We start from the raw sequence: 19,592 nt of genomic DNA, 5'->3' as shown, positions 1-19,592 counted from the left end.
GCCACGTGCCTGTAGAGCAAAAAAGATACACATATACCCCTCCTTAGGACCTGAATTCATTCCAGTACTAATTCTCACAGTTGCACTCTTACCAGCTTAGTAACTCTTAGTAAGTGTTGTAAACGTGAACAGAAAATGGCTGCGTTGCCCTGGGGTCTGCTGGGGTGGGGAGTCTGTTTTCAGGTCCTGCCTCTATCACTTAACCACATTTTGTGTAAATACTGCATGATTAAAAAAAAAACAAAAAACTTTTAGTGCCTCACAGTTGTACCGATTTTTTTTCACCAGGGGGCACCCTGGTATCACTGATAGAAAAAGAAGGCATTCTGCCTCTGGGAGTTTGCTAAACTTCTTTTGTGACTCCAGGGGAACATGAACCTGATTGATCCTTGGATGCACCTTTTTTGCTCCATGTGGCTGTGCCAGCGGTAAATGCTGGAGCACGGGGTGCGAGCGTTTGACTGGTCTTTGTGCTACAGGTGCAAGGCCAAGTGTAGCCCTTGGCAGCACCCGGAATGGGTTCTCCTTTTGTGTCAGTGTGATGAACACCGGGCACCCGCAGTGGACAAATGTGCAGCTCTCAGGTCCTGCAAGCCTTCAGTTCATTTTGAATTGCCCTTTGTTTCCTTAGGTTCTTACTTGTCATTCATTCCCTGGGGGAGAGAACTTCTTAACTTGTTGGTTGAATCGACTTACTAAGAGTTAATTGGAGAAATCAGCTGAGGAGGCCCTTTGCGCAGCAGTTCTCAGACAGTGGAGGGCCTGAGAATCGCCGGGGCCCCTGAGCATCTCACGTTGCGGGGCCCATCCGGGAACCCCGGGTGTTGCAGGAGGCACGCTTGGGGAAGTGCTGTGTTAGGAGGTCATTGCTTTGTTCTTTTGTTCTCTAAGTCCGCTTACCTTAGCCCTTCCGTCCTGAACTTTCTCATCCCCAGTGTGTCGATTTGAAACATTTCCAATTCTTAAATATTAAATATTGGGATGGCTAGGAAGAAGCAAAATTTGGGATGTTCATAATACCTTCCTGCTTTTCACAAAGAGGTTGGATACTTGGCATTTTGCTTTTTCTCTTCCAGACAAGGAATGTGATTTCCAGCCATTAATTCATTAATTCATTAACTTAAGGCACTGTGGTAAAAAGGGGGCCGTGGTTCCCAGGCTTCTTTGTGGGCTCTGTGCACTCTGCCCGGGGGCCTGCCTGCCCGGGCTGTGAGGACATGGACTGCTGCGAGTGTGACATGCACGTGGTCACTAGGACTCATCTCTGTTAGTGGCCCAGGACGATGGCTGTGGTATCTGTGGGTGGTCTCTAACATCCTACGACACAAAGGGTTTATCGTGACATTTTATTGTAGTTGATTTACATGTCCCTTGGAATCTTTTTTTTTTTTAATTTTTTGCCTCATTTTTGGATCTTAAAGACAATATTTAAAACCGTTCCTATGGTATTTTTATATTAAATGAAAGTGATTTAATTTTACTGTCTCAATGTATGTTATTTTGGTAAAAAAAAAAGTCTTGAGAAAAGTTGAATGGATAAAGAGTTTTTAATGAAAAAATGTGTTGGGTTTTAACATTTTGTTGAATTACAATTTGTTTTCCACTTCCCTGTGCAGCTTCCTCCATACAGTGGAGCAGTTGTGTGTGGCCCACCAGCTACAGACGAACTCCCTGATGGTAAGCCGCTTCTCTCCTTTGTCTCCCTGACGCGCATTCTGGCCATGTGTGCTGGGTGGGCAGGCTATTTGGAAATCATGTTTTCCTGCTGGTTCATACTTTTCGAATAAACATTCCCTTACTGCTTGAGGTTTTTGCTATAAACTATAGTGTATTTAGTCTCTGAAGCATTTTGATTAATGAAGTATATTCTGTGCTTCAGAGTGTCAGATGTTCGAGGTTTAGTTAAGGAAATACTTGTCTGATTCTGTTTTTTCTTGACCATTCTCAGTGGCACACATGTGTTCTTTATAGCCAGTGCTTTTTGTAAAAGTTCTCAGGTGGCCTTTCTTCTGGTTGTAGAGGCTCCTGGGCCCAGATCTGGTGATTCTCTGAGAATGTGCTCTTTGCATGGCTCTGGGACAGCTCAGATCTTTTTTGCAGTTTACATTTTTGTCCTAGTCTGTCATTTAATGCTCTTGGGAATTCAGAGGACCTTTATACTTCCTGGTCTCTTATTTTTTTTGTCTCTACACAGACACAGAGCTCATTACTGGGGACGGTGCTTCCTGGGATGCAGTGATGCTGTGTGGTTGAGTAAAGGCGGGTTGTTTGGTTACTGTAGGTTGCCGGGGTGCAGGTCCTGTCCGTGTGGACCAGTGTGCAGTTTGGATCATTAAAGGCCCTTGCTGGCCTTGGAGAAGCGGATGCTGACCCTTTGCTTTGAGAGCCAGGGGTCTGGTTCCCTCTTTCATTAGCATGGTCAGACCTATGAACGGGTTTTCATTATAATTTAAACATAAACCTTGAAGAGTCTGTCCAGACTTTTTATGTACAGTAAACTCAGAGATGTGATAGTATCTAACATTCTTAGTAGTTTGTAGGAAACCGTGATCTGGAAGGCTGAGGCAAAGAGCAGTTCTAGGGGCACCTGGGTGTCCCGGTCAGTTAAGTGCCTGCCTTCGGCTCAGGTCATGATCCTGGGGTCCTGGGATCAAGCCCCACATCGGGCTCCCTGCTCAGTGGTGAGCCTGCTTCTCCCTCTGCCTCTGCTGCTGCTCCGTCTGCTCTGTGCGCTCGTGTTCTTTCTCTCTCTCTCTCTGTTAAATGGATAAACAAATAATCTTAGAGCAGTTCTAGTGGCAGCTCAGGACAAGAGCGAAATGGAGTGAGCTGGAGGGGTCCAGACGCCCTGCCTGGCTGCCCAGCCTTCAGAGCACCTGTTTTCCGAGTCTCTTGGATTTCTGTCTCCACGTACTTTGCACATAGTAAGCATGCTACGATGTCTATTCAGTGCTTTAAAATGTTTCATTCTTTTCCCTTTCGTGTTGTTCTTTTCTTTCTCATTTAGTTCCTGGCCTCACCATCCTCCCGGGGGCCCAGGCTGCAGATTCGAGGCTCCACCAGCTCCTCTCAGTGTCCTCTCCTTCCCTTCCTTACACCACACCCCTCCTTCCAGGCTAGTCTCTCTGCTTAGTTCCTGCTTTGTGGCTCCTTTTCTCCGTTGTCTCTCCTCTCAAGTCCATCTTTTAATCTGCCAAAAACACAGCTGGGATCTTGCCACCTGCTCACAATGGTAGTGACAGGCCAGCTTAAAGGCCTGTTTCCCTGGGGCCTTTTCTGTTCTCTTGTGTTTCTGTGACGTTTATTGCTTTTACAGTGCCTGTCCCGCTGTCCAGTAATGAGCCTGCCTCCCTCTTTACACAGAGTTCGGCTGTGGGCAGCAGGGGTCATGATCATGCATTTCTGTGTGCTCAGCAGCTGTGCGCTGTAGTAGCTGGAAGGTTGTAAACCTTCCGTGTGTTTTTGGATGAATGATTGAGGATGATTTGTTCTCCCTCCTACCAGAGGCCTACAGCAAGCTCTTTGCAGGGGCTGCTTATCATGGCGTGCCTTTTATACCTCTGCTTTTTTTAGTGCGATCCTAGAGCTGGAAATAGCCTCCACTCCCCCCGCCCCCATCCAGCTATCCTGCCAGTTCCACTGACTTCTCTGTAGCTTCTGACTGGAATTGGTCGCTCTTTTCTGTAGCTGGAAGGGTTCTTCCTGTAAAGCTGTTGAGGCCTCATCTTGCCCTTCCTCTGCACTATCAGCTTCAGTCCGAGGTGTTTTTCTACTAGTCAGTGTCACTCCCTGAGGCAGGGACTTTGCCTCACTAATCTCCCTGCCCTCTGTGATAATAAGCACTTTGCACATAGCTAGTGCTGTATTAATTGGAGAAATCAGTGGAGGAAGCCACTTAAGCAGCAGTTCTCAAGATAGGTGGGCATGACAGTCTCTGCCCCCCCCCCCCAGCACTGGGGACTGTGGGGCCTGTCCAGCACCCTGGACGCTGCAGGGAGCACGCTTGGCAGAATGCTGTGTTAGGATGGCATTGTTTCATTTGAGCTGGTTTTCCTTCCCCCAACAACCCACTGTCTGCATGGCCTGAGCACTGAGGCCCCATTCACCCCATGCATCAACTGTGTTGTTTCAAGCCCGGGTTTGCAGGCTTTCATCACTCCTTCAGCCCACGATTGGGCTTTGTGCTGACTCCTCTGCTGTGCAGTGCAGTGCGCATGTGTGTCTGTGAAACGTGTTGTGGCTAAGAAGAGGAACTGTTCTGGGTGGGACTCTGCCTTTCAGTGGTACAGTCAGACCCTATACAGGGTAAATGTTTTGGTAATAACCGTAACATATTGAAATGGTTCCATTAATGTCCTATATCATGTTCTAGAATATTCTGATACGATAAGATTAAGGATTGAAATGTGGAAGTCACTGTGTCTATTGGAAATAGTTAAAACCTTGCACAAGCTGCATGCCACAACGCATACTAATGTCTGTTTTGATTTCACAATGCATGCCACAGTCTCCAAAGGGTAGCCTCCCCACGGGGAGTGTTCTTCATTTCCTCAGGTATATCCATGACAGACCATATAGTGGCATTGTACCCTCGAAGTGTCATGGACTAGGGGAAGCCTGAAATCAGAATGGACAGTTTACTTTTAGGTGTAATAATAGAGAAATTAATTTCTCTTTGGTGATTCTTTTCAAAATAAGGAAAATAAAAAAGCGGTGCTCAGAGGCCAAAGGATTCAAATGGTCATATTGGTGACTTTATATGAAAATGTGCTGTTAGGTATAGCCATCATTAGTATTCCTTTTTCAGGAACTTTCTGTTGTTGGGAAGGTGTACCCTCCTGCCCCCCCCCCCAGGCGTGATTACAAAGCAGATAAAGAGGAGACTGGTGACGTCCCTGCCCCTAACTAACTCACGCATAACGGGCCCCTCTTGGGGCTGCTTGTTGAAAGACTTCCAAGGTGAAAAATAGTTATTTGTAGTAGAGCACAGTTCTTTTGGTAGTATGGTTTTTGTTTTGTTTTGTTTTAAATACTTGCCTTGAGAAGAAGTAGGCCTCTTGTGCAAGACTCGGAGAGATCTTCAGTTAACACATTATGGGTAAATGAAGAGGCGTGTGTCCTTTCCTTAACTTCAGAATTTTTAACTGTTTCATCAGATACAAGATGACACTGATGCTTGACGTCTGTTGAAAGATGCAGCTGATTCTACAACTTAACGTAATTTCAGAAATGTGAACTATGAAAAAAATGTACATTTTGGAATGGGTGGAATGTGTAGATGGTCTATACTCCTGCTGGCCAGTTGGCAGGAAGTATCAAAGGGTTCCAAAGAGATTTTTAAAAGTTTGCAGTCCTTATTGTCCTTCAGTATTTTTGGAAGTATTGTCACCACCCTTGGATCCACTATGAGTTCATTTAGGGCACGTTGACAAGCATTGATGCGAGGCCGTCTGCAGACCGCAGCGAAGGTCCGTGAAGGAGGTCAGGAGTTGGAGGGTTCGAGAGAGTGCCTCTGAAGAGCACTTTTATAGAAAGGATGAATTCTTGGTGTAGTGCATACTTTCTCAATTACTAAATTACACAAATCAGGAAAGCCATAAAGACAGCAGTGACTTTAAATCCCTAAGGTAGTCGTCATGATTTTCTTTTTTTAAGTTGTCCAAAATACCTATACCCTAGTCTCAGTCAGAAAGTAAGCCAGTAAAGTCAGATTTCATTGAGGAGTGTTTTTAGACAGGCAAAATATTATTTGCTTTTTATTATAATTTCATTTAAATTTCTACCTTCTGAAAGTCTTCCTTAGCTACCCTGAGAGTGGAAAATGAATACAGCCTTCTGGTTTTCATAGCTCTAAAATTAAATATGGTTTTATAGTCACTACTTATTTTTGGCAGATTATTTGTCACAGAAATGAAATGTCATAGCTGTGTTAATTAGAAGAAGACTTTAAAGGCTTAGTTTCAAAAAGGAAATAATTGGTTATTGAGACTTACGGTTTATGTAGCTATGTTCTTAACTAATGGCATATTTACTGATCATTTTCTTTCTAAACAGGACAAGAATATCAGAGAATTGAGTTTGGTGTTAATGAAGTAATTGAACCCAATGACACTTTGCCGAGAACTCCCAACTACAGTATTTCAAGCACATTGAATCCTCAGGCCCCTGAGTTTATTCTCAGTTGCACAACTTCCAAAAAGACCCCTGATGACCTAGATAAAGAAGCGACCTACAGCTCTGTTGACTGCCAGTACCCGGGCTCTTCTCTTGCCCTGGATGGCAGTTCAAGCACAGAGGTGGAAGTTTTAGAAAGCGATGGTGTCACGGGTGGTCTTGGACAAAGGGAGCGTAAAAAGAAGAAAAAACGTCCCCCGGGATATTACAGTTACTTGAAAGATGGTGGTGAGGGTAGTATTCCCACAGAAGCCCTGGTCAATGGCCACGCCAATCCAGCAGTCCCAAACAGCGTAGGCTCAGAGGATGCAGAGTTAGTGGGCGATATGCCCCCATCGGGGACACCCAGGACTTGTAACAGCCCTCAGGATTCCACGGACTTCGTCAGTGACGCTGTGCCTGCTGGGCCTTTCCCCGGAGCCCTCGACGGTGATTCCAGGACTGCAGGGCAGCCCGAGGGCTGCCCCGGGGCTGACTCGGAACAGTCCTGCCTCCCTGCAGAGGCTGACAGGGACAGCCTGTTGAGGACAGCGGTGGCTCAGCCTTACACGGGAACTCATACTACTGAAAACCTCGGAGTTGCTAACGGACAAATACTTGAATCCTCCGGTGAGGGCTCAGCTGCCAATGGAGTCGAGCTGCACACTGTGGAGAGCGCGGACTCGGACCCCGCTAAAGCCGGGAGCGCTCCCCCTGCTGCCGACGCCCTGGCCGCTGCGACGGGCACGGCTCCCACTAGCCAGCCCAAGTCATGGGCCAGTCTTTTTCATGATTCTAAGCCCTCTCCCTCCTCACCCGTGGCTTCTGTGGAAACGAAATATTCCCCTCCTGCCACGTCTGCCCTGGCCTCTGAAAAGCAGATTGAAGTCAAAGAAGGGCTCGTTCCGGTTTCGGAGGATCCTGTAGCCGTAAAGATTGCAGGTATAGTTCACAAGGTCCAGGTCGAAAGTGAGGATGGGATCAGATCTCTGCTCCTGTTGAATACCTCTCAGGCTTTCTGGGCTGAGAAACTGTGTGCTAGATTGTTACCCAGAGCAGTAGTTGGTGACCTGTGTGTTAATAGGAGTTTCGCAAGGATGCCTGTGCCTTGAATGCTGTCTAGAAGTAAGATGATACTTAAGCACAGTACCAGCGGGTTGGGGGGGCTCAGACCTTTACGTTAAGTGAACACTTCATGTCTATTACCAGTCCTTCTCTGCTGACAGAGTGCGTTTCCACATCCTTGCCTTTGGATCTGGTAATTCTGCTCCAGCGAGTGACTGAGTGCGCTTGTCCTATCCGCGTCACAGCTGTCGGGCACCTTTGCTGTGTAATCCTTGATTTGGACTCACTTTGCGCTGTTTCTCTTCTGTATTAGGATGTAAGAAAGCATTTGGTTTTTTTTTTTTTTCTTATTGCCTATTTTGGATTGAGTAAATGGATTTTACTCATTTGTAGAACTCTTAAGGGTCAGCTCTTGACAGGAAAAGAAAAACTACCACAATTGAGGCCAAAGTTTGTGCTTTGTTTTTGAGTGCTCAGGCTCAGAAGTAGGGTGGGTTTCAGTAAAAATAGCTGCGTGATCTGCACTGTTTCTGAGTTAAACTAGGAAGTCAGAAATGCAGGGACTGTGCACGTGTGTACATGTCTCGGAAGCCAGAGCATCTCTTCAGGTTTCACTGTACCAAGAAGTTCAGCAGCCAGCTCTTCAGATTCCTGCCCCATTAGCTGAATTAAAATAAGCTGTCCCATTTAGGCTTTATGGGAAACCTACCGATTGAACATTTGGAACAGCTGACAGCACCTGTTCCCGGGGTCAGGCTCAGTTGCAGTAGCAAGCTGCAAATACACACCCTTTTATGAATGGTCACAGTTCCATCAACACATCCTTTTGAATAACCTTGATGTCTCGAGTTCTCTTAAGAAGGTAATTGGTAGGCCAGTCATTTTGGGCCTTATACATATTTTTTTACAGTTAAGTGATTTCTTTATTATAACTTTTGGAATGTATTCATTGCTTGAGAAAGCTGTCAAAGTCGGGATAAGACGGTGTAAACCTTTGTATAGATCATTATGTTAAAAGTTTTATTTTTAAACTCTATATGAGAAATGCATGGGTGGGATGCTTTTAAAAATGTGCATTCTGAGTTCAAAGTTATGAAGGCGTTACAATTATACTTCTGTTCCTAAAAATCTCCCATTTCTAGGAAATTTTCTGTCTTTATTTAAAATAAGAACAACTTCATTTTAAATGTTTTGAAACATATTAATCCTATGACTTTGAATGTGGTTTGATACAGTTTGCTATGTTGTACGTTTGTTAAAATCTCACCTGCTCAAATCTGCTGTTAACCCACAGGTAGACTGCTGTGGAGGCCGTCGGCTACTTGTATTTGGGGGAGAGCATTGCCGGGCACAGTCCGCGTGTTTTTGAGTTGAGGCAGTGCCTCCCCAGCAGGCTTATTTCCTTAATCCTAGTTTGATGAGTCTAGTTAAGAAGATGTTTTAATCATCTCAGCAAAACTGTAGTGCTTTTTAAAATACTTCATTCTTTTGAGCCTTTTTACGGGGCCTTAGAAATCGGGACCGTAGCTGCTGACAGTTTTGAGTGTTGCTTCCTGTAAAACCACACAGCAGTGGGGTGACACTAAATGACTCGGGATCACACACAGCTGGGGTAAAGTGGTGGGTTGGAAGTTTTTCCCTTTGTCATATTCTTCTGCGTGGAGGTTTGCTTTATAAAAATGGTGAACTGTATTCAGTTTGTCATGAGTAAGATGCACTACCACAAACTGCCCTTGAATGGGCGTGCTTTTGAGTGTAGGCTTACTTGTTGAAACAGCATTTAACTGTGAGATTCTAGTTCCATAAAAGATCTCTTGATTGACATTAGTTATCCTAGGATTAGCATGAGCATCTAACTGGTTCTACTAAGAGAGTAATTTTTATATTTATTATTATATTTATTAACTTTGGGGAAAGAGGGAGAAGGCAGCAGTTCAGGCATCAAGTTTATTCTTTTTTTGAATTCTTAGAATAGTATCAATATCCACAGTTGATTTTTTTTTTTTTAAGTCCAGGTTCATTTATTTTGGATGTCCACATTTCTGGATTCTCTGCCCTATCATTAAGTCTGTGCTTCCTAAATGCCAGCTGATTTTTGTATAACCACCCGTTAAATACAAATTAGGACAAACCAACTGTAAACAAAGAATAAGAACACCATATAAGGCATTTTGAACAGAAATACAGCCGGCTCCTGATTACTTGTAACTGTTTATCCATTACTTTAGCGGGTTCTGCTTTCACCTTCTTGGTGTAGACTGTCAACATTTTGTTCATTGGCTATTTCTTCTTAAGTGTAAACTCTGATTTAAGGAGTTGGAAGGGAAGGGCACTTGTCCTGATGTGCTAAGTGCCTTCCCCAGCCCGCGGAAAGTAGGAACCGACACAGAAGCCTGCATAGGCTTGCAGAGGGGTCCGTGTTCCAGTGAGTGGTTATTGTCAGTCTGAGAGGGAATATTTGCCACTTTTCAGTAGGAACAACTGAACCAGGAGGTGAGAACAAGGAATTTGAAAATCCTGGTAGCTTGTATTTGAAAGTGGTTGCAAAATATTAGATTTGTCTACGTTCAAGAATAAGTATGTGGAACGCAAGTAGCCCAGGGAAGGCCGACGCGCATGTGCTGCTCCCTCGGCTCCCGGAGCTGGGGCAGCGCGTGCGATCTTCGTGATGAAGCGTATATATCCTTGTGATGAACATTTACCTTTTCCTGGGTTTTTACTAAGAAACATTTGTCATATCCCAAGCCTAAATTGTATCAAATGCTTTCGAATCACAAGTAGAGCTGTTTTGTATTTTATATTTTGCTTTTAAAATCTTGCATCAATGTATTTTGTTTTAAAGGAGTGTAAGTAATGGTAGGCAAGGAGAAGGACCAGGCTGAAGGCCCAGATAAAATGAATTAAAATTCCAGTGGAAAGAGAATGAAGTAAACTGAGGTCTTTGACAGCTCTAAAAAAATCTTTTCTGTGAGGAAGTTGAAACACAGAGTCATACCATTTATTAAGAGCTTTAGTCCAAACCTACTTAATATATGATTTTGCACGTAGTTTTATACCTAAAATTTGTTCCTAGAGAGCAACAAAACCATTACAAGTTGGATCTGCTCAGAAAAATGAATTCCCATGTCCGTATTTATTTTTATTGTAAACAAATACATACCTTGTGATTGATAATTTTTTGGTGGCTTATAAATTATACTCACCTCTTCCTTGGGAAATGATTTCTTAAATATTTTGCATTTCCTTTTCAAAATTGTCCAAAATAGCAAAGGTAGTAATAATGTAGCATACCCTAAGCTGAAAAGGTATAACACCTGTTTGTAGGAATCCCTGCCTGTGGGTGGAGAGTTTGGTCCATACCTGATTCAGTGTGTATATGTTCTTGCTTCTAGAACTGAATTGAGATCCCTCTACCTATAAAGCATACGTTGATCTACAGCCAGTGGACAGTGATACATTTTGGTCACTTTGCTGTCCTCTACGTGATTAGGCAACCAAGCTAGCTAGCACGTGTTCTTCCAAAGTGATGTAATGAGGAAAACAAAAACACTTGCAGGATGTTCTGTGTAGTTGAGGAAGAGGACAGAAAAGCAGGTCAGCAGCATCAGAATGTTGATTACAGGCCACTTATTGGGCCTGAAGAATCAAGGAGCGTTCTTACCTAGTATTTTCATAGAACTTAAATGGTAATGTGACCTCTACATCCTAATTTTAGGAAAACAGAATTTGATGCATGAAGTATGTGTAAAAATAATCCTACCTTATATTGACTTAAAAGTTTACAGTGCAAATATTGCCACTGAGTTTGTAAATCATTTCATTGGAAAGATTTGTGGCAACATGTGAGCTGTGTATGTTTTAAAATATGAGAAAGGCTGTTAACCACTCAGTTTTTTTGTATGTCAGCAGATTTCATAAGAAAGTTGAATTTTAATTCAGCCATCTAATGTTTAAGCTGTTACAAAAGTGAAGACACCAGTTCCAGTTTTGTACCTTTCATGTGATATGGAATCATTGTGGCCTTCTGTGCCGTTCTGGTTACGTTGTTCTGTGGGTTGAGGAGGCCGATCTCCTTAAGGTTGCTGTCTCAGTGGATCTGAGTACTAAATTACATGGACGAGAATGAATTGGAAAAAACGCCTCTGGAGGAGAAGTGTGTTAATACGGTCAACTTCTGCTTATTCGCCCTCAAAGGAGGTGAGATGGAGAACCAGCAGTGACGACTTTGCAGCACAGGTGTCTTCAAGCTTCGAGCTCCAGAAGTACCCGCCTTCTGTCCTGTGGCACCGCCCTTCCAGGCTTTAATTCTTCTTCTTCTTCTTCTTTTTTTTAAAGATTTTATTTATTTATTTGACAGAGAGAGACAGCCAGCGAGAGAGGGAACACAAGCAGGGGGAGTGGGAGAGGAAGAAGCAGGCTCATAGCGGAGGAGCCTGATATGGGGCTCGATTCCAGGACTCAGGGTTCACGCCCTGAGCCAAAGGCAGATGCTTAACGACTGAGCCACCCAGGCGCCCCCGGCTTTAATTCTTCTGACCTCAGTCATGACAGTGCTTGTTGGACTTCAGGGTAGGAATACAATAGTAAAAGGAACTGGAGCCAAGAGTTATACCAAAACTCTAAAAGCAGTTATCATACCGGCTGGTCTGCAAGTGCAGAATAATTGACTGAATTATAGCAGCAGGATTCAGTAATAGTGACAGGTGACTGTGGACAAGAATGAGGATTCGCGTGTATGTGTGCGTGTGTGTGTGTGTTTCACTAGGCGGGAGAGGAGGAGGAGCGCACTGACAAACTTTGTCACATGTTGGTGTCTGGCTCAGTTTATGGGGATTGAAATTCTTGAGGTAAAGGCCCAGTATACACTGTTACAGAACCGAAACTTGGCATTGTGTGGATGTTTGTTTCTTGTGAGAAAATCCTAGATAAGATATTTAATTTTTTTATAAGTTTTTATATCTTCTGAAATGGAACTGTATATATTCACAAAATGTTCAATATTTAATTTTAAGTAATTTAACTGCTTAGAGTACTGAAAATTGTTGGTTCACTCACAGTTTTCTGTAAATTTCCTTTTTGCTTCTCTTGCCATCTGTATCAGTTTTTTCTCCCCAGATTTATTTATTTTAGAGAGAGAGGGAGCCCTGGAGAGTGAGCAGGGGGGCAGAGGGCGAGGGAGAGAGATCCTCAAGCAGACGCCACTCTGAGCATGGAGCCTGATGTGGGGTTCGAGGAGGGGCTCAATCCCAGGACTCTGAGATCACAACCTGAGCTGAAATCAAGAGCTGGGCGCCTCAGTTCATTTTCTAATAGGGATCAGTGCCTGTGATGAGCTGGCCATCCTGCTAGTTGTTCTCTTCACGCCTATCACATTATTTCATGTCTTCACTGAAGCCGTGCATGGTGTGGCTTGTTGGCTCTCGTACAAGGGAGGAGTGGGGTCTTCCATTCCAGGTTGCAAGATGAAGTGGCAGAGCCAGGCTTTGAACCCTGGTTGTCTCGTTTGTCTTCCTGGGCTCTCGTCTCTTTCACAGGGGCACCTGGAGTCTTTCTGAACAGTGCGGTAGAATGACCTTCAAAGTCCACTGGGTCATTTCTGATAAGCTCGAATGGAGTCATTTACCAAAACCAACAACTTTAGTCTCCAGATGTTTAATTCACCCCCTCCTACTCTTAATAAGTACTTTGTGTAGGCCACCCACTCTCTCGGTCAGTGAGTAATGATCGGCTTTGTCATGAGTGTTGTCTAAAGAATAAGATAGGGAAGGAACAGATGTCTACTCTTAGTAGCAGAAAGAGCAGTAATCATTTGCAGAGGGGTTTGGGGGCTAGGGGCCAGTAGGAGATCTTCTGGAACTTGGGGATGGCAGGATGAGGCCGGGACAAAGAAGGCTTGGAAGTTCTGTTACCTGGCCAGGGAGGGCTCAGCAGAGCAGTGAGCAGTGAGAAGGACTTGTCTGGAAGGAGCTGCACACCTCTGATAAAAGGTGGAGTCCGTGGTGCCTTGCTGCTGTGGAGAAAGGCCGTGTCCTCTCTAGGTACCTTCAGGGGAGGCTGCTTCCACTCCAGCCAGTCCGTCTTACTTTGAGAGTAGAGTTCAGGCTTGCTGGAACACAGGAGCGACAGAGTGATACTCTATTTTAGCTTATGTAAGACTTGCCAGTGTAGAGAAAGTTTTTCTAGAATAACAGCATAATGATTAAGGAAAATCTGGATTGTTTAGTGTTTCTTCTCTGTATGTTCTGAGTCTATAAAGATACTAATCTACAAATTTATGAACATTATATCAGAGCCTCTTTTTTCTTTTTTAAAGATTTATTTATTTCAGAGAGAGAGAGTGAACAGAGGGAGGAGCAGAGGGAGAGAGAAAATCTCAAGCAGACTCCCCACCGAGCACAGAGCCTGAAGCGGGGCTGCATCCCTGGGACCCTAAGATCACTACCAGAGCCGAAATCAAGAGTAGGCCGCTCAGCCGGCTGAGCCACCGGGTACCCCTGTACCAGAGGCTCTTTTATTTATTTATTTAATTTACTTTTTAAAAAGTTTTATTTATTTATTTGAGAGACAGAGAGCAAGAGAGGGAACATGAGCGGGGGGAGGGGCAGAGGGAGAGGGAGAAGCAGACTCCCTGCTAAGCAGGGAGACCCATACAGGACTCAGTCCTGAGACTCGGGACCATGACCTGAGCCAAAGGCAGACTAACTGAGCTACCGGGCGCCCCTGTACTAGAGGCTTTTTCAAAGAATGTTAAAGACTTGAAGCTAGTTCAGTGCGTTCTCTGATAAATGTCCCGGGTGTCATTTTGTTCCACACTACGTGTCTGAGTTTTTGCCTTGTTCCTTTGGTAGATAGATGGCTGTTTGTCATGTTTTGTTACCTGCAGTTATTGGACAAACCACTAGGTGATGCTGAGAGCCTTGAGTTTAAGATTGTAGAGGCCAAACAGTGAAACTGGTTTTTTCCTGCCTCTTCCTTAAAATAAGTGAAGCAAAAGAAATGGCCAGAAGCTGGCCCGGCTTCAAGGGAAGGGTTGATGTTAAAGGTTTCTGTCCAGCCAGCACACGCTGCTTCCTAGATAAATGATGGAGAGAAGTCAGCTGCTGTCGGATATATTCTCTGATTCCCTAGGCTTGAGTGTTCCACCATGCGCAGGTGTGCACGTTACTCTGGGCACATGGCTCAGTAACAGACGTAAGAGGAGGTGCGTTTTCCACTGGAGCTTAGAGCAGTTCTTGATATTTTTGCACCTGTTTCCCTCTTGAGCGTGGAGTTGGCCTTGTCATAAGTGATATTTTTAAATTTCATAAGATACTAATTCAAAGTACTTTTGACCAGCTATAAATCTGTTTTTCAATCTGTTGAGACAGTTAAGGTGGGAGGGAAGTTTCAGATCTTACATTTCAGTCCCTGGTCATTTTCTTTCCATTTTCCTTCAGTGTCTATACTAACCAGGGATTACTGTCACTAAGCCACCTCCCCATCTTCGCCCCTACCCCCACCCTAGAAAATGTTGCGTCCTTCCCTGTCATCAGAAGAAATTGAGGTTGCTGTTTCCTGTCTTTTCCCACCATGAACTGGTGAGTCTGTGCTTCCCTAGCTCCCTCCCTTCCACAGTCCTGTAAGCCTCTTAGCGACCCCATCCTGTCTCCCTCAGGCGGGCTTTAGGCCGCGGCTCCCCTCTTCGCTTCCCTCTTTGGAGCCCTAGAACCTACTTCCACCTCCACTGCAAATTCAAACTGCCCCGTCCTTGTAGATGGTACAGGTTCTTCTTGGCCTGCCGCTTAGACATGGGTAGTGCTTAAGACTCCACTCCTGACACATCACTCCTCTTGAGGTTTGTGTCATCAGGACACACAGTGCCAGCCCCAAGCTTTGGGCCTGTGTGTGTGTGTAGATCTGTTACTTGCTGCTCTGTGGTATAAGTACACTGTTGCCTGGTGTAATCTGGGTACCTCTTATCAGTGCCTCTGAAACTACACTTGTGAGCTCATCACTGTACAAAACAAAAAGAAACCTACTCCTCCGGGTGGAAGGCACCATCACCCCAGCTAGGGCCCTTGTGGTATCAGCTGCTGTTTGCTGTCGTTGGCCCCTGGCCCTCTCATGGTTTCTTCAGTCTGTGGATTGAGCTGAGCGTCCCCTCCACAGATCCCCCTTCAGCTTAGCCTGCACTGGGTTTTCCCTTCTTCACTGGTCCACAAGCTCAGGGGAGGGCCACCTCTTAGTCACCTCTGTGATTCCAGGAGCCGGTGCCCAGGCAGGGCTCAGTGAATGACATTGGGTCATTTAACAGAGGTCCTTGTGGTAGGAGTGCAGTTGATTTTGAGTCTTACGGTTATGTAAAAACGTAATATGACTGTTCGCAGATATAAAAGCGCTATGGCAGGGGCGCCTGGGTGGCACAGCGGTTAATCGTCTGCCTTCGGCTCAGGGCGTGATCCCGGCGTTACGGGATCGAGTCCCACATCAGGCTCTTCTGCTATGAGCCTGCTTCTTCCTCTCCCACTCCCCCTGCTTGTGTTCCCTCTCTCGCTGGCTGTCTCTATCTCTGTCAAATAAATAAATAAAATCTTTAAAAAAAAAAAAAAGCGCTATGGCAGAGATTCACAGGGTCATGCTAGAGTATTCATTTGGGATTGATGCTTATTTGAAAATGCACAGATTTTTTTATGGAGTGATTATATTAAATAATTGCCAATCTCTGGCACACACTGGAGAATGTGGACTGTTGTGACAACATGCATCAAAGACAAATGGACAGCTCCACTGTCAGTGGGAGGTCTCAAGCCCGGGGGGCAAGTTAGTATGGAAACCTTTGAGTCAAAGGGTTGTAGAGCGGAGCCTGTTACCTCGTGAGAGGGAAAGCCGACCTCCGTCAGGTGTCTGCTTAGATACACAGCCTGTCCCAGTTCCCTGACCCTCTGGACCTCTGTGTTCTCACCTGTAAAGTGAGGAGGATAACCGTGTCTCCTTGATAGGGTTGTGAGGACGATTATGAACAGTGCACATGAAGCCCCCAGTGCAGTGTCTACCATGTGCCCGGGACTGTCTGCTGGGGGCTCTCACATGGAGCTTGTAGTTCAGTTCTAACTGATGTGGTCCTCACATCAGCAGGAGGAAGATGAGAAGAGCTTTGTAAGCCCAGACTAATTGAATAGATGCATTGGGTTTTCTTGAGCCTGTAATGCTTTACTTTTTATAAATAGGAAAATTATTCTGTGTGCTTCCTCAGAGGAAAGAGGGCATTTACTCTCAGAGGAGGGAGGGAGTGTGTGTGCGTGTGCACGCATGCACGTCTGGACATTAGAATTTTGCAAATTAACTTCTTCAGTTAATGCTTAAGTCTGAGACCTCCCAGTCCAACTGTGTTAGAATTGAAAAGCTGCTTTTGTTTGAGCGGTGTCTTGGGTGGATGGTGGCGTCCAATGTACAAGCACTTACTACCTCTTTCCTGGTTCACAATTTACAAGTAAAGGGAGGCGGTATGGAACGGCCACAGATCTTGGGTTTTAGGCCCTGGCTGCACTACAAAGCTGCTGACGGATCACAGGCAAGCTAGTTAACGTTCCAGAGACTCCGTTCCTTTACTGGTGAAAGGCGGATAGTGGTGGTTCTCCTGGGTTACTGAGGATTAAGTGTAAATTGTAAAGCACTTGCCGAGGATAGAATGTGTCCATAACTTGTAGCTGTCACTGGTACAAGATTCATAATGGGACATGGGGAGACTTTGTCTTGTTTTAAAGCAGTTCTGAAAAAAATATTTAAAGCATTTAATTAAAATATTAAAGCATTATATGAAGATGGCATTCACATCTGTCTGAAGGCTGTAGAAAAGAGGATGAATCTGAGGATAAATGTGTTTCTAAATGGAGTGAGGGCATTCCGGCATCCAAAATATTGCATAAATTGGAATTCTATTGAAAAATACAGTTCAGTTAGTATAAGACAGTTGTCCCAGAAAGGAGTATCGTCCCTCACTGAACAGTGGTTGGTTGCCCACTGTGGTGGGTTGGGTGCCCTAGTAGGTGCTGGGGGTTCCCACTGGCTGAGGCTCGGGTTCTGCCCGTGGACTCCCTGGCTGGTGTCAGAGGGCCTACACTGTTAGCAAGGCCCGCCTTACCCTCCCGCCTTGCCCTCAGCGTGCAGGGGGGAAGCCTGTGTCTCTCGGATCTCTGTCACCCCTGTTACCCATGTATCTCAGCCTTTTCTCCTTCTTGTTAAAAGAGTTGTGGTGTTCCCCAGTTACATTCCCACAGAAAGATAAATAAATGTTGGTGTTCATTGGGGGGGGGATATTAAAAAACAGTTTTAATCCTTAAATATTGTACATGGTGTTGGACAGCATGTGGCTTCCACACAGTGTGCCTCTTCTTTGGATATGTGCTCTCTCAAAGGGGTTTTTAACCCTCCACCAGAGTATAAGAGTTTACTTCCATGTTATTCACTAGATGTCATTAACTTCTTCAATGTGCTTCTTCACTCTTGCAGAGTTACTGGAGAATGTAACCCTAATACATAAACCAGTGTCATTGCAACCCCGTGGGCTGATCAATAAAGGAAACTGGTGCTACATTAATGCTGTATCCTTCTCAAGTGCTGTCCCCGAGGCCGGCTGGCTGCACCTCTCTTCCTCCCGTGCCTTTGACTTCGTGCAGCTGCCGTGGGGCCTCTGCCCTAAAGTTTGAATCCAAAAACTTGGTTCCTTGCTTAGTCTGCCTACCTTGCTTATAAACAGAGTTATTCTTGACCCCAACAAGATGATTTGTTGACTGGTGAGTGACAGAATCAGGCGACTTTTATTTTCATTAGCATGGCCCTAATGGGGCAGCGTGTTCACTTACAATTGGAAATGTTGTGTTAATTGATTTATCTTGGTCGAATCATGTTTTTGTATGTAAATGCTGATTGTAGAGTAAACCCTTACATGGAAATCACAGGGCAGTTATCCTCATGGTTATTTGGTTTATTCCTTTTTATGTTTACATTTGTAAGTCTTTCAGTGTCCTTGGCGTATTTAGTTTTGTATGCTTTGGGTTTAATGTACCTTTCAGAAGCATTGGAGTGTCTGTTTCATTTCCTTTACGCTTCCTTACTGCCAATACTCAGACACTGCAGGCACTGGTTGCTTGCCCTCCGATGTATCACCTGATGAAGTTCATTCCTCTCTATTCAAAAGTGCAAAGGCCTTGTACGTCGACACCCATGATAGATAGCTTGTAAGTAAGGTGCTTACAGATGTGTTTAGGGGCTGGGTTTTTTCGCCTCTGATAATTTTATTTCAAATAGTTTAGCAAGGTTCTTAATTTGTTGCAAATGAGTCCTATAGTTTTATTTCTTAAAAGAATGTCCTGCTGATGTTGTGTGGAAGTTGACCAGAGCGTTTATTCGTGCTCTGCAGGGTCATTTACGTAAGTGTAATGTTTACCAGTGTACGATCCTTAAAGTACACCAAAACCTGACAGAGAAGAGATTTAAGAACTCACTAGCTAGTATGGCATTGGTGACTTAAAATTCGCCATCTTCCTACTAAAATTCTACTTAGCCATCAAGGCTCTTTAGTAAAATATGTCTTTTTTAAAACATGTACTAAACTTTTTCTCCCCCCCCCCCATGTTTATAGTGTTCGGCTAATGAATGAGTTTACTAATATGCCAGTACCTCCAAAACCCAGACAAGGTGAGTACAAATGAGGTCTTCTGATGCCCATGACATATGGACAGTTAGGAGGTCAGGTGATGGAATGTCATAAATTGAGTCCTGTTGGAAAGAGAATGTTTTTAAAATGCAAGATGCTACACCTGTGCTATTCTCAGCGCTGCGTGAGGGTGGGGGGGGGTTCTGCTGCTTTTCATCATTTTAAGACTTCATTTTCGTTACGAAAATCTGTGTCCTGTTTCCATTGCAGCTCTTGGGGATAAAATCGTGAGAGATATCCGCCCTGGAGCTGCTTTTGAACCTACGTATATTTACAGACTTCTGACCGTTATCAAGTCGAGCCTGTCTGAAAAGGTTTGGCATTGCTCTCATGTAGCCAGTAGAAAGTTCGCCTCTTGCTCCGCTCTGTGTCTGCGCCGGAGCCTGTCCAGGGCCTGCTCTGCACTTCGAGCGCGGGGGTTGGCTGGGGCTTCGGTAGATCTAGGCTTACTATGGAGTCAGTTGCTTGAATGAGTATTAAAAATGTGATAATCACCGTCATCAGAGCTGCTCACGCATCATTTACTGTGCCCCGAGTACTCTTGTAAGTTCTTCCCATACGCTAGCTTTCCTAACCCTGTGCGCGAAGTGTGGTCGTCTCCTGTTACAGTTGAGAAAAGTGAGATCCTCGTCCAAGGTCACACAGCTCGTAAGTGCAGAGCCTGGCGTTACAGTCAGCT

The 19,592-nt window shown here is 44.8% G+C and overlaps 1 protein-coding gene across 1 annotated transcript in view; it reads left to right on the top strand.

Moving 5' to 3' along the window:
- USP10 (ubiquitin specific peptidase 10) overlaps positions 1–19,592 on the top strand; it is a 72,520-nt gene that overhangs the window by 37,606 nt on the left and 15,322 nt on the right. The window contains exons 3-8 of the mRNA XM_026494668.4: positions 1,617–1,677; positions 6,055–7,095; positions 17,707–17,798; positions 18,325–18,434; positions 18,839–18,894; positions 19,124–19,227. Of these exons, the coding sequence (XP_026350453.1) occupies positions 1,617–1,677; positions 6,055–7,095; positions 17,707–17,798; positions 18,325–18,434; positions 18,839–18,894; positions 19,124–19,227 (1,464 nt within the window). The remainder of the gene's footprint in view (positions 1–1,616; positions 1,678–6,054; positions 7,096–17,706; positions 17,799–18,324; positions 18,435–18,838; positions 18,895–19,123; positions 19,228–19,592) is intronic.

This window comes from Ursus arctos, unplaced genomic scaffold (genome assembly GCF_023065955.2).
Source record: "Ursus arctos isolate Adak ecotype North America unplaced genomic scaffold, UrsArc2.0 scaffold_19, whole genome shotgun sequence".
NCBI classification, from domain to species: domain Eukaryota; kingdom Metazoa; phylum Chordata; class Mammalia; order Carnivora; family Ursidae; genus Ursus; species Ursus arctos.
This window is presented reverse-complemented; position numbering and strand designations above follow the sequence as displayed.